A 24,655-nucleotide genomic window follows, 5' to 3' on the forward strand; every position below is an offset into this window, starting at 1 on the left:
TTTCAAGTATTCTGCCTGCCAGTTGTTTCATTTAGATTGGTGTACATCCCACTTGAAGTGAAACAGCTTTAGCAATAGTGACTAGGGAACACTGGTTGGGGAAGGTCAATGTTTTACTGTATCAGTGGCATTTCAAATCAAATTAATGTTGTCAGATTGGGAGCAGCAACTCCACTGAGTGGAAGAGCAAGAGAAGGAGATGGGGAAAGGAACACATTTCTGTCAATAGTAAATTGTTCATCTCCACTCTATTCTAATCACATACAAAAAGAAAAGAGCATTTGCTTGTAGGATATGCTGAAGGTTTTGTTTAGGGTTCTTTACTGGTGATAAGAAGCCTTCTTGGAGCAAAGTCACTTTATGTTTGTCAGTTCTGTATAAAATTCTAGCTATCTTCAGTGAAATACTGTATGATTTTTCTGGTTCTTCAGTCATATGGCCTGCATTCTGTTTGCAAGATTTGACATTTTTCTAAACTGATAAAGAGGGTTTAGTTATTGAAATGAAAATTTTGATGTTCAAATAAGCTATTTCTTTGCATTTTTATACAGCAGAACACTATGTGATATAACATCATTGCTTACAGATTTTCTTCATATAGCATTTAATTTTCTCATTTTGCTTGATAAAGAAGTGATGCAGTTTCTATGGAGCATATCATGTAGCTCCAGATATAACATCTATCAAATATTTGGTTTTTTATGTTTACTTTTAGCTTCAATTGGTCAAAGCATGATTTATTTCATAGCAAGTAGTGAGTTCTTCAGTTGTGCAAAGTATTTCAATGCACATTTTTTATTTTAAATTACTATCACTGTTAGTGACCTGACTTTTACATGTACCAAGAGATCAAAGTTAAATTATTTCATATCCCCTCATAAAGGTAGGGGAGGGGGAAAGCCCTATGGTTTGCAACCTCAGTTTCTGTGGAACAGCACAGACCTTTGCTGCCGAAGTCTCCCCCATCTTTTTCATAATTTCCAAGATCAATGATCATGAAGCCAAATCCTTCAGCCTTCTCAGAAAAAAAAAAATCTCAATGAAATTGGTTGATGTACAACTGCACTGCAGGGAAGTCTGGTGTATTTTTTTGGAACAGTTGGTTTCACTTGAAACGATAATCTTGCCGGCACTGTTGCTCCTAGCTAAATGGAAAAAAGGGACCCTGTCCCTGTCTGCTCTGTCTTCCAAGAAGAAAGCTGGCACTCTGTACTTCGTTGTGGGTGTGAGTGTAAGTATCAAACCTCCTCATGGAATAAACCTCGCAGTTGCTAACTGCAGAGTAAAACTGGCTGTGCAAAGGGATGAACTTCTTTTTTAGACACTTGCTATACAAAAATTAAAAGTGTTTACAAGGAGAAAAAATACTAACAAAGTCCTGACTGCAAGTCCTTCTTTCATAACATCCAACAATAATTTCTTTTGCTTTGAATTTGTGCTAATGAAAGAAGCCAAACACATATTCTGCCAATAGCCATTTGTCCATTAAAAAAAATATCACTCATCCTTCAGTTACAGGGTAGACAGCAGTCTTGGTTAACACGAAAGTACTTCAACCATTCCAGGTGAAGTATGGGCTGTGTGTCGTCTTCCTTTTTTAAACTAAACTGATGCAAAATACAGAACAAAAAGCAGTTAAGAGGTTTGAGTGTGCAGGATTCAGGCACTATTGCAAACAGAGTGAGTACTAATAGAGCAAAATTGGTGTTCAGATGTGTTTACTCTGTGAAAACTTTAAAACCTTACCTTCTGCTAATAATGGGGCGTGTGCACACCTTCCTTACAAGTGGATATAGGTGTAGAAATGAGTTAATAGGTGCAAAAGGTACTTGTGCAAAGATAAACACTTCTGTTTATACGATTGTTTGCTTTAAAAAGTGACTGTTCAAGTAAATGGTTGCAGCCATTAGTAAAACCACCCAGCAAGTTTAGAAATGCAAAATCAAAGGAACTGTATATTGAAATATATGCAGATAAACATAAAACTTTACCATGCATTTAATTATCTTGTCATTACAGCTTTAATAATGCTATGGATGATGAGATTTTAACCACTAAGTTGAATTTAAAATAATTATATTATGAAAAATTATTGTATTAAAAAGAAAGATAACATCTCCAAAAGAACCACCAAAAGATGTCAGAACAGTTGTCACTATCATAAGCACTTTTTTCTGTAATGCTTCCATTGTGAGCAAGTTAGTTGATTATATTCTCGCTTGCTTTATAAGAGTTGCCAAATTTACACCTGCAGCTGTTTTCCCTCTGATATTCCCAGGGTAAATAAATGTAGTATTTTTGCTGTGAACAGAGTAATTTATGTGCTACTAACATAATCTCTGTGTATCACCTGCCAATTCCCACCCCGCTGTGAGAAGGCAGCCGCCACTTTGACAATAACAATGCAACACTGCTACAGTTTAATCCTACTTGATGGTTCTTTCTTCCATAGCTGTCCGTCCTTACTTCGAATTGCAGAGCAGTGCAACGCCCCTCAAAGTCCAGTGATCAGGGTTCTGCACTGTTCTCAGATGCAAAGAGAAGATGTAGGTCAGGTCTGTTCTCTGAGGCTTTCTGTAGACAGGGCAACAGTACACATTTCCATGTTGCCTCCTTGCGTCGCTTGGCGCTGTTGTGCTCACCGCATACACGTGGACCACGGGAAGGCTAGTGAACAGCACCTGAGAAGGTAAAAGATACACAGGGCTCAGCAGAACAGAAGCAGGACAGGGTGCCTGAATTCTAGAACTAGAACTAGAACTAGATTCAGTGATGGCCTTCAGCAAAAGCACCTCAGCAGAGTACATGTGAGAGTACACTCACTACTACACTCACTACTAAGTCCTACACTCACTAATATCTTGACACTAACTTTAAGCCAATGGCAGCTCAGGGACAACAGCCATCAGGAAGCCTGTTGGAAGGAAAGGAGAGCAGAAAAGTAGAAACATGGAAACCCACATGCTGTGGAGGTAGATGGAAAAATTTCAGGGTGGTTCTAGGAGACACAACAACCATTGCCTTTTTTCCCTTACTTTGCCCCTTTCACTGGTGTTTCCCATTCTTTCCCCACCTCTTTTTTCCTGAATGTCAGGACTAGAGCTACAAAAACCAAGCTGCAAACCTCTATACTGCTGACAGTGGAGCTTCTAACATCCAACGTGCTTCTTGGGCATTTACCAAACTTGATCACCTCAGGTCCTCCACCAAGATAAAGTATTCATTGTCAGGGGATAAAACAGACCCAGAGCCAAGAGCAACATGGAACTCTGCTGAACACTCCAGAGCACATGAGTAAAACTCCATGTTTGAAGGGGTCTTTTGACAAACCAGGCAACAGAAGTTACAGCTGGCAAGGTTTAGTTTGGAAAATTTTCTCTCAGTCAGACACAGAAGTGTTTTACCCATGGACAGGAATTACCTCAATTCCAATTCCAGGACAGTTAGCACTGGCTTGGAAAAAGTGTACCAGTGCAAACAATGACAACTTTCCCTGGACCTTGACTACAGTATCCAAACATTACTCCATAGCTAGATTTTAAATCTGCTTAGTCACATCACTAAAATATAACTCAATGCATGGATAACTGAGCATAAGACCAGAACTAATACTCTGCCTCATATTGAAGCACAAACACTGGGGATTTCTAGTCAACCAAACAATGACCTCCATATCAAACCTAGCCCAGGGCTTTGGAAGCTTTGATAAGGTCCCCCTTGGTCAGTCAAAAGAAGACTGGCTATGGGGTGCACTATTTTATTCAAACATAACTGTGCTGCTAGGGCCCCTGAAGCCAAGAAGCCCAGCATCTGGTCTGCTATAGTGCTATGCATCCTAAATTCATTTTCTGACAGAAGTATTTTTGTTCACTTCTGGCAGGTAAAGAGTCTGTCCTCTTCCCAGCACCGCTAGTGTTGGTTACCCTCTTAAAACCTGTTGTGAAACCACCGCTGCAGGCATTCAGCATTCTTCCTGGCTTTCCCAGAGCACATGCAATATGCCCCAGCCTGCTACACTGACTCAGTCCTCACCTTTGGTGCTGACTCGATCAGCTTGCTGTTCCTGCGGTCCCAGCCGGCCCCTTCGAGGAACAGGCCGTGTATGTAAACCCCACCAAGGTCAGCAGGAGGAGGGCCAACAACATCTTCTTTCATCATCTTGGTCACTTCACTGCATAAAACAACACTGTCCAGCTCCCACCCTTTGGCTAAATTCATGCGTGTTGTCTCTTGCCTCATGGCTGTTAGGAATCCCTAAGGAGACACGCAGGAATATGGCAGAGAGGAGTTTTTTAAAGCCTTGAATTTAAACCATTTACAACTTTTTTTTTTTCCTATGTAAGTGACACCAGTTGTATTAAAGCCCATCCCACAGAATTTCATGTGCATATAAACTAAATTCGGTAGTGTAAATCCAGTACCATGCGTCCATACATGACTGGTGTGCACATGTTGGTGCTAAGCAGCCCCCAAGTTAGCTTCTACAATATATCAGAAGTGTCTGTATAATTCACCTCTCATGCCTTTTTTTACAACCAACCAGATGTGATGTGATTATGTACCAGATTAATGTGTTTTGAGAGATTCCAAACACAGGTGATTTCTCATTTCTCTAACACTGGCTATATTATTCATCTTTTCTTATACTAATGTTTAAGAAATGCTTTTCAGTCAACAAATAAGCCTTTACAGAACACCAAGGAAGTAACAGCTGGAATCATGCCATTAAATACTGAAATGCCTTTGACACTTTGCTCAGTGAAGTCTTTACACACTACAATAACATAGTGTTTTAGACAACAGCAAGATAAACCCAGAGCACTCCAGCAGCACAGAATAAAACTAACTCTCTGTTCTAGAGAGCTACAATCTCATGGCATTTGTATAAGCTATCAAAAGACAAGCCAGGCTGAAAATGTTAGTTAGCTTCCCTGATACAGCTGTCCATGGGAAAGCACAATTCAGTATGTGGGAAGTGCCTTAGTCCTTAGAGATGGGAGGGTAGACTCCTTTGCTGTTCCAGTGGTCATGTTGTAGATGTGGAAACCCATTTGTGTAGTGAGGAGGTGAACAAATAAAACAAAAAATTGAATATGCAGGAGCAATGGAAAGGACACCTAGGAAAGAGCAAGTTTCTCGACATATTTCAGAACAGGGAACTAAAGCCTCTGGAGACAGAGAAGGGGGCATAGAGAGCCACATGAGGAACAAAGAGAGGTGGGAATCGGTGAGCCAACAGCACAGCAAGGAAGAAATCAAGATGGGAAGGAGGGAATTGAATGAGGGAATTGAAAAAGTTTTTTCTTCAGTATGCACAGAGCGGGATGCTCCGTTGAGCTAACCATTAGGGTCAAATGAATGGAAAGAAGTCAGATGTGGGAAAATCCACAAATTGTCTACTGAACGCAGGGGCCAGTCTCTGGCTGATAGCACTGGAGTGCTCCAAGCACTTGGTAGCCATGCAATGCCCTTCAAGTTGTGAGAACATGAGATGACTTTCAGGAACCCAGATGTTTCTGTTAATTCACACTGGTTGCTTCTCATTAATATAATCCCAGAGACCCCAGGACAAGTGTTTTAAAGAGGCTTTGTGATAGCACAGATAATGGTAATTGCGTTCAAAGTGGTTGAGAACTCCAGTGTATTGCTGAGGGAGACGTGATTAAAGGCCAAATTCTTCTATCAGAAATGCCATTAAAGGAAAGCAGAATCGCTGCAGTAATTTGTGGAATTTTAATTTGTAGAAACATGCTAGAACCAATAGTTTAAAATACATGAAGTGTTCACTGCTGTAAGGCCCCAGAGGGCTACTGGATCCCAGATAAACTGAAATATTAAAGAAAGAAGACCCTGAAGAGGACAGAGCCATGACTGTATAAAGGGAATCAATTCAAAGGCACCATGGAAACACTGGAATAAAAGTAAGCTCCAAGCTGTGAGTTGTCTCCAGGGATAAGCTTTAGATAGCAGATTATTCCTAGAGATTGCAGGACCTATACACTTTCTGCAGTGGGACTTTTCATGCTTATCTGCTCATTTGAATGAATCCTAGACACATTTGAAGACTGCAGCTGTGAGCTGGAGGCCCAGCTGGGTGTTCCAGAGTGGGTGAATGGCGCAACAAAGAGCAAGACAGAATCAAGTGGCTTGAGGTGCCACTGTACATCTGAGGCTCTGGTTCATCCCAAAATCCTCTGTCAGGGACATAATGCACCAGTTGCCATGGCATTTGTTTCAGTTTCTGGCAATCCTTTCTTTTTTTGTTTTGTTTTGGTTGGTTGGTTAGCTTTTTGGTATTTTTCTTGTACATGTGTGTTTGCCTTTTCCTCAATTTCTCCTTGTCCAGCTCACTGAAGCCTGCAAAAGCTTTGCCCCTTTGCCTTTTAACAACTCATGTGAACTAACTCTGAACCTTCTAGTGAGGGAAAGCAGATACACATGGAAATCAGTTAAGTCTATTGCTCTCAGAATCATATTCTCTCCTTTCTCTTACTTTGGAGGTTCCTTGTTTGTCACTTTGCAAATACTGAGCAGATTATGGCAGATTTGCTAGAACTCTGAGGAATGGATTTGCGGACACTGAGGAATGGAGGCATTCTACTTCATATTCTGATTAGTATTCACATTACTTTGGGGTCATAGGGGCATAGAAGTAGGTTGAGGTGTCATTATGCTTAGTACTAGACAAGCAGAAACAGTTTTGCCTCACAGTGCTGAAAATCTATATATAGGACAAGTGACAGGAGCTGGATACAGAGATGCAAACAAGGAAACAATAAAACAGTGTAAGCCACTAAGTGGAAATTGGGAGGTAGAAATGAGAAACACCTAATGTCAAGTTTTTGATGAAAAAAATCCAGTAACCTCAGATTAACTTCCAGCAGGGAAGAAAATTCATGGCATTTCTTGCATTTTTCACCCCAGTTATCTTGGCCCAGTGCAGACACACATGGGGCTTCAGGTTTCTTTTGCATAGAAGTCTGAGCCAGCCCTCATTTGTATCACTAAAAATAAAGATTAACTTCTGTGAAATTACTGAATTTATCCTAGTGTATAAACAGTCCAAGAGTAGGCAGAATCTGGTCCTATATTATTTTTTATTGCCAGAATGCCTCGTTTTCCCAGTGCTATAAATCTATTTTATTGCCTCATGTTATCCGTGGCATTTATCCATTGACTGTGAAGCTAACAGTGAGATACATGCAAGTAGGAAAATGACTTAGGAGCTGCATTTCATCTCACAAATGAAAGGATTTTTCTGACAACATCTCAGGTATTACAAACAAACCATTAGAACTGCAGCACTAACACCTCAGCTTGTTTGAGAAGACAAAAATCAATTTTCTGAACACGTGAAATACTGATTTTAAACACAGCAGTACGGCTATTAACAAAATAATAGTTAATTAAATAGAAAATTAGTCTTTCCTCAGGTGAATTGCTTTTAGAATGAGCCACTGCCACAGCCTAGGTTACAGAAAATGGTGACTACAATAACCATCTGATTCTTAGGCTTGTGATTGTCAGCACAAATTAATTTTTTAATCTTTGCACACAATGTATTTAGGGACTTTAGGAACTAGGGGTTATGAAGTGTGTAATTTTTGTATTTCTAGAGGCTTTCTCATTTACTATGGTCTATTAAATCACAATTTGTTTGGGGACATTTTACACTGATTATTTGGCAGCTCTTTTCAGAAATCCAGCTATTTTGATCCAAAAAAATGCAGGCTGCCAACTTTGGGCTGGCAAAATTTCAGAACTGACACAATCCCCGAGCACAAAAAAGCCAGCTGAAATGTCCAGTACCAAATTTCTATCAGCTTTTGCTCATCTGTAGAGCAAAAGCAAACACCAACAAAGCCAAAAGGCTGTTAGGGTTGCATCCAGCTTGATCACTGCAAAAGTTACTTAGAAGTGTTTTAGATTGCTGCTATCAGTGTGTTGTTAGAAAACCAAGTGTGGAAGCATCATAATTTTATTAGAACTCCTACTCCTCTCTCTGCTACTTGAGAACTCTTTACTCAGGGGTTCTGTGAGCCCCCTTCCATGCTATAAAGTTGTACCAGCAGACAGCTGACACACACACAGGTTAGATGATAGATGGATATTTCCCAGCAGTAGTCCTAGAGAGTATAAGCCGCTGTTGTTTTCTCTATTCTAGGCAGCTGTTTAAGCCAGCTTTTGCATTGCTAACAAGTACTGAGATTAAAATAGATCTTTGAAATAGCTCTTTCCTAAGGCTTCATAGAAACCTGTTGGCTGGATACTCTCACAATGACTCATTACCACAACTCATACTTCCCACAAACATCTGTGCATCATAAAAAGCTTTAATGAATGTGGATAGCTCCACAAAGAAACTACACATCATCTAGGTATGTATACTTTACTTCTTTTAATTCTGCTCTCAGCTGTTCCCTTTTTGTGTTTCATTTCATGCCAGGTTTTTATTTTAGATAGTGCAGATGAGAGGTTGTATTTTCTATATGTCTCTGCAGACCCTGTCTGGCACAATTCTGGGGTGGTATGAATAACAAACCTTCCATTACAAGGAACTGATTTGCAAGGATTGAGAACCAAGTCCAAATCTCTTCTTCCTATGTCAAGGTTCTGGAACTTATCTTGTTTTGTACTCAGAGGGATTTTCATGCAATAAATAAAAAAGAGATTACTGTAGAAGAAGAGGTAAAAAAATTAAGTTGAAATGCAAAAGCATGTACTTACCCAATTTCCTCACTATAATTAAAGCAGCCAAAAGATGTATTTCATTATTTCAGGAGCAATATTTTGTTCTAGCAAAAATTTCTTCAGTAGATACCAAAGACGTTTTATTCTATATTTATGCTAAAAAATTAATATAGATTATACTTCAAATAGTCAATATTAAGTCAACTTGAAGTTCTCCCAAGGTCTAATTTAGCTGCTACTCAGAAGTTATGAAGGTCAACGTGGCAATCTTACCTGTGGATTAAAGAATCCTGTCATCCAGAACTGGTTTGGACGGCCATCCTGCAGCCAGCTGCTGAACTGCTGGTTTCGCTCAAGAAGCTCAGTAAACCAAAATCCTAAAGTACTTGACTCCCAGGAAATCCTAAACCACAGTTTTGGAATTCTAGCATCATAAATATTATCTAAAGCATCTTGCAATTCTTCTGACATAATTATGGTTCCTGGAAAATAAGTAAAATGTTCAGAATGAACTTTCCCCTAGCTTGCAAAGGCAATTAAAACTTCCAAATGACATTCAAAGTCTAATAAACCCTCTTTTGTTGTGCCTTAATTGCACACCTGTAGCACTGCAGTCTTATCAGTTTGCAGTTAATTTGTTCAAAATTATAAGACTTGATTCAAAGCTGAAGGTGATAAGATAAATGATATTTCTTCTGTTGTTTTGATCAGAAACAAAGATATGTTTCTTAAACAACTTCTTCTCCCTCATACACATTATTTGTATTCATTATATTCACAGTGTGTCTGGAATGTGATTAATCATTGAAAACTGTTTTATAAATTTTAATGGATCCTACATGCATGATCAATGGTAGAGATATACTGTGTAACTCATCTATATCCTAAGCATGTACTGGCTGTGATTATATTCATGAAATTCACTATTACTAATGATAACTTTGTACATTTCCATTATCAAAATTCTCAATGGGAAAGCGGAAGGTAAAATAAAGCTAAAGGCAGGATTTTTTTTTTTGGCAGTGCATACTCACATATTCCACACATAGTGCTGTTCTCTCCACTGAAATGTTGGCGTTTACTAAGACAGTGATTTTTCAGTGACACTCACTCTCCCAGGTGCTAGAAGTTCCTACACCTTGTATACTCTCAATAGAGATCTGGAACACAGCCATGCCTCAGGATGACTTCTCTGTTCCAGAAACTGGTTCTATTACTCTCTTACATAAACCGGTCTGGTACCCCAACTTTGATTAAATATTCATATAAAATCAAAGTTCAATGTATCATCACACACACAGCTGCTATAATTCCCACAAGGACAGCATGAGACACCAAACAGAATTAAGTGGCTTCCACCACAGAACATGTAAAGGAAAGGGAAGTGGTCTGGGTGACTGCAAAGAAAAACTGCAATGGTCCATGCAAACATACCCATAAGGAAATGTGGCCTGCAAAAAGAAAGCATTTCAAATCCCTTCCTTCCACTGAGGTTGACAGGGCTTCAGCTGAGGGGAAGGAAAAGACCATCAAGAAACCAAACACCAGCTTAATTTTGAACAGATCATTACAACATAATCAGTCCTTATAGCAGTGTGTGCAAATTTAGTGCATTCTACAATATATAAATGGCAAATAGGCCTCAATTTCTTCTACTAGATAATGCGTGATCTGTTTCCATTTATATGCACCTCCTTTTGTGCAACAAATTATTTGAGAAAACCATTAGCTTTTACCAAACTGTAAATATTAAAAAAAACACACCTCTCCTGCATTTTCTGCAATTGCTTTGTAACCAGGCTCAGAATCACATTCTGGGTTAGCTAAGAGACTTTTATGACATAAATTATAAGCCTAAGAGAACCAACATGTAAGAAAGAAGCCACTCCATGTCTTCTCCACTTTGCTTAGAAAAATGTAGTATTACACCATTTAGAGACAGAAAAAAGTGGGGGGGAAAGTCTTGCAATGCATGTTGGTTTCAACTTCAGAGCAACTGTACCAAGAGCACAAAACAAGCGAGGAGCATTCTGGTTTAGCCTGGGGATCACTACCATTGAACTGAGAAAGAAAGAACTCTTTCATCTCTGGTTATTCCTTGTTTTCAGGCTGATACATTCAACTTTCTCCTTTCTTTCTCAATTCTTCTGGGCAGGCTGGAGCTTTTCAAATAGGGAGATACAACCAGTCTCTGCCCTGAAGCATTGTGAAATCCCTTGGGATGTCTGCCTGCTATGACTCAGAGCAGCAGTTGAGAATGTAAGCCAGAGTGTTCTTGAGGATGAGGTATGTTCACAGCTCAGGCCGTGCCCGTATATCTGCATAAATATTCCTAGTGAGTGGGTGTCATCCCTGGCCGTAGGCATCCAGTGCTTGAATTTCAGCACTAAATGGCATCTGTGGGCGTTGGCATGCATTTCTGCAGCCAAAATAGTGTGATAAAAATAAAAATAATTAACAAAATAAAATAATTGTCAGAAATAAAATCAGTACCATAGGAGAAAAATCATGCCATCTATCTGGACAGAAGTGATAAAGGTATTTGAAAAACTATCTTTGATAAATTGAATTAATAGTACAATGTCATAGGCTTCTCATATTTAACTTCTGGGAACCCCAGAGCACTGTACTATATGAAGAGACTGAATGTCCTATGAACTTAACATGACAGGCTCAAATGTTCTATGAATGAGACATGCCAACTGTTTATAACTTGGTTATTTTGGGGGTTATTCCATGGTATTCTCTTTCTTGAATGGAATAAAGGCCATCCAAAAATGACTGATGAAGGGTCAGATCAGTTAAAGAAAAGAAGGCATTTACATACTTTAAAAATAATATCTACTAGAACCATACTGTTTGCACAGTATTCACAGTTTGGAAATAAGGTTCCCCTTTTTGATTGCCCTACATTTGTACCATCTCCCTTTTAAACCACATCTAAATCTTTCCTCTTGCTGAGTGGTGAATAACCCAAATAAAACTTCTCAGTTCTGAGGATAACTAGTTGTTATTGAATGATTAAAGTAAATAGTCTGGTTTTTTAAAATGATCTGGTTTTAGGGTGATTCATTCAATAGATATAATGCTTTGAATAGACTAGATGAGGAGCTTGTATTATTTCTTGGAGTTGACCATTTTCACTTTCATAGCTCCCACAAACTGAATCTGAAAACTGGAATTTGTAAAATTTGGATCTGTTTTAAATTTCACATTTATGAAAGTGTCTATCTGGACTAGGAAACTTGCATAGCTCATTTAAATGAGTAGCTAAAGTTAGGAACAAAAGAAGGATCTTAAATTCCAGCATGAACCAAAAAAAGCCTTGGTCCACTGACTGATTCTCTTCCCACAGGCACAGATGTAAATCAAAAAATAACAAGAATAATTATGTAGGACATAAATGAAATGAGAAAAAGCTACTTTCTCCATCAAGTACAATTTGCCAATAGCTGATATCATTATAATAAAATTGGAGACTAGCCCTGGAGGACAATACTTGCTAGACACTGCATCTGTTAAGCTAGCCTGAAGAGTACATGGAGAAAAAAGCTCAGTGAAAGCATCAATCCATTATTGACTGCCCCAGTTCCCAGCCCCAGAAGCTGACCTTTTCAGCCTTTATTCTCAACTTTACCTCCCAAACTACTTCTCTGCTCTTGAAGCAGTCTTACCTTACTTCCACCACCAAGCTCCAATTCCCTCTTCTTTGCTGAACGTGTTGAAAAGAAAATACCAACTTGTTTATAACTTCCTAAGTTTTCCTCTCTTTCTGCCTTATGGCAACAGCTAACACTTGCCTGTGTTTTCTCCAAAGCTTTTTTAATTTTTCCACCCAAAGGCACAAGGTATAAAAGTGAATATATGTTTTCCTATACCTAAAACTATATTTTGCAAGATTTAGTATGGTTCTGCCAGCTCTGTGACCACCACTGCTGTGCTGATAGAAGCTGACTTTGCTTCAGGCAGCTCTTTGGGTATTTTCCTCTTTCTTCACTTTCAGTAATTGGTCACTTAAGCATTTTGAGGTAATTCCCAGGAAGTTCTCAGAAGCTCACTTAAACTCCACCACGCTGTTTTAATCCTAAGGCCCCTCAAAAGTTTGTCACTTTCTTTTGCTTCAACTCTAGAACAGGAAGGGTAAAACAGGCAGCCAAGACCTGCAATGCACAACACTCTCTCCATGTTTTATTTGTAGGCTGGTATTCTCTCCAGCACCATCTAACCTTTGCCCCTGATCTGATTTCTCTTTAAAGTTTAAGTTTACAGCAGTAATTTGAAGATGAAAATCCACACATACCTCTCCAAAAAAAGTAATACTAATCACTACCCTGAGCTACAGCAATACAACAGGCAGAAAAACTCTACTCTGCAGTTTGTCCTTAATGTGCAATGTGTGTTTCTAAACAGTTGTCCTGGCCAGCATCATGGCAGGCATATGCAACACCTATTAAGGAGTTCAGAAATGATGTGCCACACTGTGAAGGACAACAGGAGGCATTCTGGCATTCTTATCAGGATGAGAATTAAATAATGGATGAGAGCTGCTGAGCCAAGAGTAACTACACCACAAGACATACTAGACTCATCCTCTTCATTCCTCAAATGATCTCCCCATTGTTACATTCCACTAATGTCTTTACTGAGTGCTCTTAATTATTTTCAAACAAAATCCTCATCCAAAAGTGATGAATTCCTTCAAGCCCCACAAACACACACACAGACACACACATATACACACACATACATACATATACACACAGTACAACTTAGTAAGGTAAGAGCCCAAGATCTTTCTATTACCATTGTTAGCAAGCCAAACTAAAACTGTGTGTTAGCAGTCTAACACCATTACAAGTCAAAATAAAACTTAGCCAGACATGGGGAATGAGTCCATACTTCTTCCTTTCATGGGAAATTACCTTTCCTGTGCACTCTGGCAAGACTAGTTTCCTGAGCTTCACTTTCTCACCATGTAGGTTAAAATAAATTACCAGCTACCTTTTTTGACTCTTTTGGGCTTCATTTATATCCCTGTTATAAGGTGCTACATACAAAGGAACAGAAATTCCTTTTGGCATCATGATACAAATGGTACTTTCAACTTCATGGTGTTCTGAGTTGGAAAAAAGTAATTCTGGAAACCCAGGGCACCAGGAATATTTCTCTATCTGCTCTGGGGTGCCCTGGTCCCCAGGGGAGCAATGACTTTGACCCTCATTCATAGAGAAAGTTTCCTAGACTTCAAGATAGACTAGAATCCACAAAAGTGTGAAATAGATTATAGAGAGTAGTGTAGGTGTATAACTTGGTGAGAAGTCTAGGTTTTGGGATTTTTTGTATGTTTTGGATGGAAGCAAGATGGAGGGAACAGGGTGTTGTCCTGGTTTTCTTCTTCATGCTTCTTCTTCCTTCTTCTTCATGGGTTTGGGTGGCAGTTTGTAATTGGGTGGAAAAGTCTGCATTGCGGCCTCTTTGGGATCAGTTATTGGGTTAAAAGGGAAAATAATCTAGGTGTCATTTCTCAATTGGATAGTTTAGTCTTAAAAGACCTTGTAACAAAAGTTTGTTAGCCATTTTGTGCCTTCTAATGAAAGGCTGCCAAACTCACAATAGTGAGACTGTTTTACTGATAAGAAATAATAAACACTTGAGTCCAAACATGAACTACTGTCTCAAGTGCCTTCAATCCAGACCCAGAGAAATTGATAAGTAGTAAATATTTATCATGGGCTTCACTCATGAGCTTGTGTAGATGACCTAAAAATCCTACACAACTCCTATAACATTTGTAGAACTACATTGCCATAGAACTGCTGTATTTTCAGGAAACATGTTATGAGGAAAGGACTTCTCTCTCCTAACCCTGTAAATACTGTACAAATAGCAGTGGGAGTTCTGTGATCATGGGGCACATATATAACATGAAAAGATAAAAAAATCCAAAGTTTCTCAGATGTTCTTCACTTGTTCATGAAGTGGGCAATTTAGGCAATTCCCAAGGATTAGTTTGAAAACACAAAGCTGTAAGGTACCAGGAACAAGAACCAAGTGGATGTACTTTTATGACCAAAGTAGAACCTAGATATAAGTAATGAGTTAAGCATTTTTTTGTTTCACAAGAAGCCCTTAAACACAATGTTAACTGGGTCAAAAAGAATAAGGATTAAAATCAAACTAAAAGCTGTGCTTATTTCCATTGCCGAGGATTCAATATCCACTTTCAGTGCTACTACAAGTATGCTCCACTTCATTCATGGAAAACACTCCCACAGAATCTCTCTTCTCACTTTCTTCACCAAGAGAAGACATCAAAATGCTTACTACTCTTATTCAATGCATGGAGAAATAAAGACAACCCCACAAAATCTCACAGACAGGCCACATTCAGACAAACTCAAACAAATTCTAAAAGGCTAAGAATAACTGGATGTGTCATTATATTTTATTGCATTTAGAGACAGTGTCTTCACTAGTAGGAGAGAGGGGCTTTGAAGTATCCACTTTACAATAAAGAGTGGGGGATTAGTATTCTGTGCCAGAGGCCTCTACATGGCCAGAGGCAAGAGGTAAGTACACAGGAACTCTACAGCTTGGATACTGCCCTACGAAGAATGGTCATCTTCTGACAGGGGCTCAAGATCTGCTGCTCATAATCCATTAAGGTGTGGCATTTTTGGTGCAAACCCCATGTCTTCTCCTTGTCTCCGAAAAGATTTTTCTGTCTGGAACGTGGCTTCTATTTAGGGCACCCAAGAGGACAACCATCACTGCTGTGTTCTGATTTATGGTGAAGCTCTGTATTATGCCAACTGTGAAATAAACTCTGGGCAATCAATAAGTAATTAAAGCAGAAGTAATGGTTGGGACATAAGTGAGAGTACAAAGTGCAGCTACAATCTAATTACTACAATTTGATCCAGAAAAAGTGTCCCTCTGGGCAGCAAAGTTTATTGGTGGAGATACAAGCTTCTGGGGCATATTTGCCAACAAACATGTTGGACACATGCTGAGCATCCTCACCCCTCCCAAAAGCTGAACTGCTTAATCTGCCCTCTGGACAGAAGGACAAAATTGTGTCCGCAAATTCCTTCTACATCCCTCATGTTCAGCTGCACATGGGCTCTCCCTGAGGAGGGCTTTACATTACCTCAAATTATTCCAAAAGCCCCTGAGGAGGGCTTTAAATTACCTCAAATTACCTCAAAAGCCCCTGAGGAGGGCTTTAAACTACCTCAAATTACCTCAAAAGCCCCTGAGGAGGGCTTTACATTACTGTGGTGAGTAACATCCAAATAACAAGGTCCATCCATTCACATCCAAACTGCAGAATCAGATATTCAGACTTCCTTTCACAACCTAAAAACACACTATATTCTTAAACACCAAATTTACTTGAAATTTTAGGTCTGATTAAAGTCGGCGTTGGGTCTTAACAGGATTGTGAAGCCAGAGCCAGATACATGAACAGGGCAGATGTCAAAAATTACATGACCTGTTCCAGCAGGCACATCAGTTTTACCTCATTGTAAAGAAAATTAAGCACCTCAGATGACCTGAGATTGCAGTTGACTCATTTTGGGAGAGAATTTAGTATGAGAGAGTTTGGGGTTTTCCCATTTGCTGAGATAGAGTGCCTAAATGTTCTTTCCATCTCCTAATTAACAGTCTACCATATGCACTGGATATAGCATGAACATGCCAGAAGCCATTAATTGTTATTGTTAACTATACATCCAATTTTGTTTTCAGAGCAATTTTTCACTATATTTAACTTGCTTGTCTGTAAGAAATTATGTTTTAGAGAATTGCATGAAAGTTACAGCATTAACTTGATTAAACATCTGGCAGAGGACTGCGCCCACTGTGGAACTGAATGTGAAGTGCAAATAAATTATGTTACTCATCCAGCCTCTGCAGAATATTATACATATTGAGAATTTAAATATATCTGTCACAATCAAGGAAAGACTAACACTTTCTTAGATGGAAAATATACCTTTTATATACTTGAAAAGTGATTCTATTCTCATATAAAAGAGAACTTTCAGCTCAGAAAGAGAGGACAATTGTTTCTTCCAGCCTGATCTTTACATATGTTATTGCAGGATATGAAAGATTGTTAGCCTTGGGCACATCTTTCCTAGATTCAGATTAGAGGCATGAGGTTTCTGAAGCATGTCTTGTTGTCTTAGTGTATCACACAAATGATAGAGAAAAAGAAATCCCTTTTGATCCTTATGTAATAAAAATACAAATTAAAAAATAATGCCCCCTCATGAAAGACATTGTCAGAACACCAGTAAGACAGATTACAGTAATGCCATCAGCTGTGTCAGAAGGGACTAATTCTGAGGCGTTCTGACCTGCTCCCTGTGAGGACAGCTTGCTCTGTCAGATAATTTCTGTGTCTCTGCTAGAGAACAGCAGACTTGGGTGAGAGCTTTACCAGTGGAATCTACCCATTCCTGCTCCATTTTGATTTGTTAATTCAAAAAGTTTGGCTGAGCAACAGCACACTTTCCTTCCTGGGTTTTTCAACTCTTGCAAAAGAGGAAGCAAAATAGGAAGTGAAAACAAAAAGCAGATGGCAACATCATTATCCTGTCTTTTTCCTCACTCTTTTTCTGATCAAATTCTCCATCTGCTTCCAGTTGCCTCTACTCTTGGGGTTTTTTAACTTCATTCACCATTGCTCACTTTCAGCCAAATACTCCTGTGTCTCTGAGAGATTTAGAGTGCTGTTTCCTGCCTCCTGTGAAGCCTACATGAAGAACTCTCTCTTTTGATTGACACTGCCACTCACTTCAGCTTCCATTTAGAGACATGCCATTTGGTATAGCCAGTTTCACAAATGTGTCAAATTTCACCTTAAATTGGAGTCTTTTTCACCTTGCCTCCTGAGTTCCCTGTCTCTCAATTACTTAGCAGCAACCCTTCTACCTTGTTCTATATCACTATGTCTCAGCCTAATTTCTTAAATAACTCTGGTATACACGGCGCATGGACTTTTCCATGCAATTCCTCTGAGCTCTGGAGGATCCTAGAGAGAATCACAGAAGTGAAGTAGTGCTAAGGGACACGAACTGCAATACTGGAGAAGATGAGTGCAGAATAAATTTAGGTGGAGTGTCCTTAGAGATGCAATCAGGAGATTTTAAGGGCTAGAATTAGTGGTCATATGATAAAGACAGAGAAAAAGAGAAAAACAGTGTGAGGGAAGGAACAAAAGAGAAAGGAAGGAAATGAGAAGAAATATTTATTTAGTTATATGGTATAAGCAACTGCTAGCAATAAGCACTGCACCTTAGTTACAATGTTTGATAGCGTAGCTTACCATCAATAGCCAATTTGAGATCCGTCAGTGTAGTTCGAACTCTGGATATAACAAGTTGCATCCGGTCAATTTCTTGACGGAGAAATATGTTTATGGGCTGAAAAGCTCCCATCTTTTGAAGTTGTGCTTTCACCTAAAAAAGAATAGTGCAATGATTATAAAATCTAATCTCCTGTTTGCCATGCAATAATTTTTGAAAGCAAAAACATTTTCAGAAAAGCAACATTTTAGTAACAGATGGCCATTCAAGTCCTGTGCCAACTGTAAGATTTAGCACACTGTGACTCATTAGCTTACCAGAACGAGCTCCTCCATCATTCTAAGAAGGGAAAGTTCCCTCTTTTTGAAGGGACACAGCAGTTCCTTCTGTCCTTGTTAGGCTGCAGGGTCTTAGATCTTAAAATAAAAAAACCCACATGCTACACAAAAGCACTGTTTGATGGTAACTTCTTTGTATTTCCAAATTGTGCTGGGTGAACTTTGTCACCTTTTCTTGCTCTGCTGAGCTGAAATAATGCAGCAAATGGAGTTCCACTTAACAAGAACAATGATATGTAAAAGCTGCTACTTTCAGTAGCATGTGACTTGTTCATAAGACAAGATGCTCATGGATACACTACTAGAGAGGCAAGACTGCCAGAAATAATACAGATGCCACAGAAATCTGTTACACCATTTTGCAAGTAGAAGCCTTTGGCCTTTTTAGTTTTCAAGGGCAACAGTTTCTCTCAAATTCAACAGAGAATATTTTCAAAAGGGAATCAGTTACCTGTGTTGGTTAAGGACAAGTCATAATGACAGTAGCAATAGCATTCCCTGTCTCATTTTGCATATGATGTGTACGGAATGTGCTTCAGACATGCACTGTATGTTCCATGTATATCAAAATTCACTGTGTACTACACTGCATGAGAGAGGGTTTAATGGCACCTGCAAAAATCATGGTGCCTATAGCCCACCCAGTACCAGAATTCCTGATTTTTCACACTTTCGACAGTTGTTCCTCTCTTTTAGAAAGCACCAATGGCTCATATATCTCAATATATACATTATTATAGATACTATACATTTTAAACAAATAATAAACATTACTAAAGATTTAATTATTACCATGAATAGCAAATTTCTGCAAGATTAATATCATATAGCAGATGAGTAGTTATAATCACTAGTATAAATATGCAAATGCTTTGGCAATTTCCAAATCTTAAATTTTAACTCCAAGCCCAGTAAAATACTCTTTCTCAACTTTTTATGCTATTCTCCTTGGGAGACAGCTATCAGCAAGGTTATTCATCATATTTTAATCACAAGGACCCATGGGTTTGTCAGACAGAATGTCCAAGAAATAGGTGCCAGCCAATTATGCTAATGCTTTGCAGTGTGACAGTACATTTTACAGACTGAGTTAATGCGTCCTGCCTGTGAAAGAGAAAAAAATACTTAAACCAGCTATCATAGACTAGAGCTGAGGCAGTAAAGTTTTTGGATGATCCACACAGTGAAGTATTCTGATTATTTCATACAAAATCCAGGGAAAACTTCTGCTTTCTGAAAAATTCACAGAAATTGGTAATTCTGCTTCTTGAAAAAAAGTAAAAACATTTATTTTTTTCAGAATACTTAGAAGTCTAGTGCACGCCACTAATAAGAAAGGAATTATACAGAATATAGTCTAAGTATTTTATCCCTTATATAAGAAACACACTTCTTATTTCTAGTCTACAAATCATGTGTTCCTTTTGGGGATCATTTAGAGGAAGAATTCTCCCACTTGAGGAAAAATTGTATGGAAGATGTTATTAAAGGGGTTATATTCAAAAATATTAATAGTTATGACTCTACAAAAAGGACATGAAATAAAGATTCTAAATATTACAGTGCTGATAATTTTACAATTTACCTAGTGAATTCTCAGAACTAACGCAATCTTCTGGTTTACTTTCATGTACCTACAAAATACCTATAATATTTTGAATAAGGTAGGCAACCAATAAAGCAGAAATTTGCTAATCAAACCTAAATATGCTCAGAAGACTCAGTCTGGAGCACCAAGCACAACCAGGTATTAAAACTGAAAAAAGAATTCCATACTTCTTACTTTATTGTATACAAATCAATCCTGATCTATGGTGAGATTTACTTTTTACTCTCACTTTATGGTGAGAGTATAACACAGTGGATTTCTTGGAAATCTTGCTGCTAAGATTAATTTCAAATACAAGCAATGAAGTATGATTAACTAGTTTTTTATTAGAATTCTTCTTATCAAGCAATCAGATGATTTACATCCAGGGCTGTATTCATTATGACATAAAGATATGGATACCGACTCTCAGAAAAAAACCTTCAAAAGATTAAACTCATTAACCAAAATAGCTTTTCTGAGATTAGTATACTAATTCCATAAATCCCACTTAGAACATCCCCTTTTCATTATGCAAACAGCTATCATCCAACATAAAACAATGTGATTTAAGAAAGGAGCTACAAAAATCATAATCTCAATAGCTTTGTCTATATAATTTTGCAATGCATATCTCTACTGTCAGATTCCTTTATGCATATTTCTTAACTGTCCTTAGGTCACCAGTTTCTTTGTCAGCACATACTTTATAGGACTATCAGTAGAAAAGTAGTTGCTGAACTCATGCCATGATCATTGATCAAGTTGCTGTAGTAGGGACTGCCTAGGGTTTTCAGTAAATGCTATTTTTTAAAATCAGACTTAGTTACTTGCTACGTTCTTTGTCAGCAGAAATGGGAAGTCCATCACTCTGTAGATGGATAAGCCAAAGCTCTTTTCAAGGAATGTCAAGGACCCCTTCCTTGCTGCACATAAGGAAGCAGACAGCAAAATACATAGAAAATAGGAGCTCTAGAGATAGATGACCACCATATCTGATAGTGTTGATAAGTACACACATTACAGAATAATTTATGTCAGTGTTTCACTTCAGACCCTGAATTATTTTTTTAAATTTTATTTTTGTTTTGTTTTTTTTTTTTGGTAGCAAAACCCCTGCACTGAAAACTAGATTCCAGGCACACAAAGGTCTTAGCTTCAAATTAAGCTAATCCAAAAAGTCTGCTTCAGGGACTCTAAGGTACTTCAATTACTAATGGGTTCAGCCTAAAGGCCCAGACTAGAGTTAGACCAAGGCAAATTCCCCAGCAAAACTAATCTAATGAAGCCTGGGGTTCTCAGAAAAATTCCTATTTCCATGCAGTGCTTGCTAATGTAGCCATAGCCTTAGAGGAATTACAGTTAATCAATACTACAAATAATATTTGAGGAAAAAAACTGCTGCTTGTTATTCCCTAGAATGCTGTTTTTCAAGATGCAAGGATCATTTTCATTGGAAATATGTCTGTGTGACAGGCTGACATTTATTCTTGCACCTGTCTTCACTCACATGGACTGACTGGACCTAATCATTTGACCACTAATCTCTCTGTAACCTGCAAGGCGAGACCCAGAAGCAAAAAGGTTCATAAAAGCAGAATTCTTAGAGAAAAATGAGGACAGTTTCAGGTCAGGAGGAAGGTTTATTTTGCTTTTCCACCACCTGTGTCAAACCACAGGCTGAGAAAGCATGCAAAGGTGACTAGTTTTGTTTCTACTCTTTTGGGTAAGTTACTTAACTGATGAGAAGCATTACAAGAACACAACAATAGAAGCAGCAGACATAATGGGGTAAAATGGTTGCCCTGATTTGAAAGTTGTTGAGACTGAAGTCATTGCTGAAGGCTAATAATTGAGAAATGAAGGCCTCTCTGTGACAGCCTGAAATTTCCCTGGATTCACAATGTATCAAGAGAAAATACAATCCAGAGCTCTGAATGTCAGCAAATAATTGGTTTTGGTACCATCTGTCCCTAACCCAGTCTGCTGGGGTTGTAGCTCTGTGCAAATTCACTCCACATTTTCTAAAGGGAGCCACAAGAACTGATCAAAGGTAGCACAAGCACCTGCCACTTTCCCTGAAGAGAATTTGCTTTTAATTACCTTCATTGTTTCCAAAAAATTTTGCTCCTTTTCTCCACTGATAGTATCTTTGTACCTATGTTTTCAAAGACTAACTAACACATCATGGCATTACTGGAGCACAATATTATTCTAAAAGCAAACCCAAGCTGCACTGCTAGGACTAATGAATGTTTCTCTTTTTACTGATCTCTTCCAATAAGGAAAATGCATATAAACTCTTTTTCTAGACACACTCCCTCAGTCTTTTCAGTTTAGGATATTTGTTTTATTTGTTTCGGATTTATTAAACTGATTAGTATGTAACAATCTCCTGAATGACCAAATGCTGACTTAAATTGACAAACAACAGAACCCATCTCGTTCTCTTTTTTTTTCCTCAGACATTGCAGGAAGTAATTACATAATCCATTTCACTCCTTTTGCTTCCAAGCATAATTTCATTTGCCATTTTGTAGCATCTGCCAAACTGTTGCTTCTTTCCTCAGAGAATACCTAAACTCTCCCTTCTTTTCTGCTCTGACTGATGAAATTCTTGGTTATACATTAGTGAGCATGATATTATTTTTCTATATTTGTATTTTAATCATTTGGGCTTGGGGCTTTTATCTGTTTATGCAAACTTGCATTTAAAAATTTAGCTTTCTTTACAGATCACTCCAGCCATATCCATGCTTTCTAAAAGGTTCCAGAATAATTGAATGACACTTCAAACGAGATATACATCTGATATAGATTTTTTTGGTTATTGTGTAGATGTGGCCACACTTGTGGCACATAAGCAACACATAAGACGTGGAACTGGGCACTAATGGAAGAAAAGGGAAATTTCCGTACAACAAGGAAAGAATTTGGAAAGACCAAATCAAGTTCTAAGATGAAGAGAATGAGACAAGTTCTAAAATGTAGAGGAAGAGACAAAGGGTAAATTCACTAAGCAGACTGAAGAAATATTGAAAAATCAGGGTCCAGAAGAAACAACACCAAATCTCGTAACACTACAGAATTAAAATCTGTAGATGCTGTAGTGCAGCTGAGACAGCCAAGGAGATATACAGCGGAATACATTATTAGCAATAAAAAACTACTAGAAAATGAACAGAGGACACTCTCTAGATGGTCAGAGCAAAGGAATGACTACCATGCTACAGAAACTAAGTATAATTTTTGAATGTTTCTAAAGAAAAGTACCGTGCCATCTATCAGTAGTGCAGGCTGAAAAAAAGGCACATAAATAGAGTGGTATGATTAATCAAAGTGAAGTGTAATTCACAAATGAAGATGCACAGAGCTTTAGAAAACTAGATATCCCCAGAAAGAGGTGGTGTCTACACTAACTGAACTCAGAATGCGTCTACAAGAAATACAGAAGAAAAAAGTAGATCCAAGAGCACATTCTCTGTACAAACTTCATTCTCCTTGGTTGGATCATAACAGGACAGCTATTAAGCAAATCAAAGCAAAATAAGTTTCCTTTGAAGTTCATAGAGGATGTAAGAGAAACAGCACTGAAACAAGGAAATGTTAATTTTGAGCATCATTGCAATGATGACTGCTTATTAGAAAATAAAACCCCTCATGTATGATTGGCAGATGATGAGAAAAGATAATTTGTCATACTGCTTGATGATGAAAGAGCAATGAAAAAAATTGGTGGTGATTTTTTTTTAAATACAGACACATGAAACAGTATGTATTATATACAAATACAAATACAGCAGTAAAATAGAGAGAGACAACTCAAGAGTGAAGGACTGAACACCTGAAATAATCTTTTCAGACCCTTTGCCCTTAACCACAGTCCCTGGCTCCAGAACTGGTGGTCTCCAAAGCTAAGATTTGATGAAGTGACTTAAAAGGGGAGGCATCCCCTACATGTGGTTTGTGTGCATAACCTCAGGGAATAAACCAAGAAGGAAAGAAAGTGAATGAGCCTAAGATTAAACAGAAGACGTGCCAGAGAAAAGCAGTTTAATCCAAAGTGAAATTTAGATTAAACAACTGTGTGTGCATTTTACATGACTGAAAGGTATTGCACAAATTTCCCAGGGGTAAAACCTGAGGTTAAGACTACCCTCTGGTTACAATGTAAAGTGCAGTAAGTACTATTGATGTTTTCTAAGCATTACAAATTATTCAGGAGGAAAAAAGTTGTCAGCTTAACAAGGGAATGGAGAAATAGTCCTTTGGAGGATTTAGCAAGAAGATTTAGCAACTAGAAGAATCTAGTTCCCTAAAAAAGCTTTACTCTGATTGGAAAGATAAGGGAAGAGGACTGAGAAAAATTTAAGGTGCAAATGGTAGTTGTAGATCCAACATGAAAATTATTAAATTTATTAAATTATGAATTATTATTACATTTATTAGATTTAATTTTATTTTCTATTTTTAATACTTATTCACCATTAAATAACAATACAAAAACTAGAAAATTGACTCCATTCTTAATCAAATTCTACAAAAAATTATTTATATAGTTTCATTAGGACATACAATAAGAAGGTGACAAAAAGGAGAAATGCAAACAGGAATGGATAGAAAAGAACAATATGGAGGTAGATAGTAGGAAATGTTACCAAAAAATGCTGCAGATGTAAGTAGCTTGACAACAGGGGAATGACAAGAGAAGTTCCAAGTTG

At 38.1% G+C, this 24,655-nt stretch overlaps 1 protein-coding gene across 1 annotated transcript in view; it reads right to left on the bottom strand.

Annotated features, from left to right (window-relative positions):
* Positions 1-2,462: 2,462 nt before the first annotated feature.
* The window catches only part of LOC131568812 (dynein axonemal heavy chain 5-like), a 147,605-nt gene continuing 125,412 nt past the window's right edge, over positions 2,463-24,655 (bottom strand). The window contains exons 73-76 of the mRNA XM_058820918.1: positions 18,029-18,161; positions 8,965-9,173; positions 4,033-4,254; positions 2,463-2,681 (exon numbers count right to left, since the gene is read on the bottom strand). Coding sequence (XP_058676901.1) covers positions 2,463-2,681; positions 4,033-4,254; positions 8,965-9,173; positions 18,029-18,161 — 783 coding nt within the window. The remainder of the gene's footprint in view (positions 2,682-4,032; positions 4,255-8,964; positions 9,174-18,028; positions 18,162-24,655) is intronic.

The sequence above is a fragment of the Ammospiza caudacuta genome, chromosome 1, assembly GCF_027887145.1.
Source record: "Ammospiza caudacuta isolate bAmmCau1 chromosome 1, bAmmCau1.pri, whole genome shotgun sequence".
In the NCBI taxonomy this organism is placed as follows: domain Eukaryota; kingdom Metazoa; phylum Chordata; class Aves; order Passeriformes; family Passerellidae; genus Ammospiza; species Ammospiza caudacuta.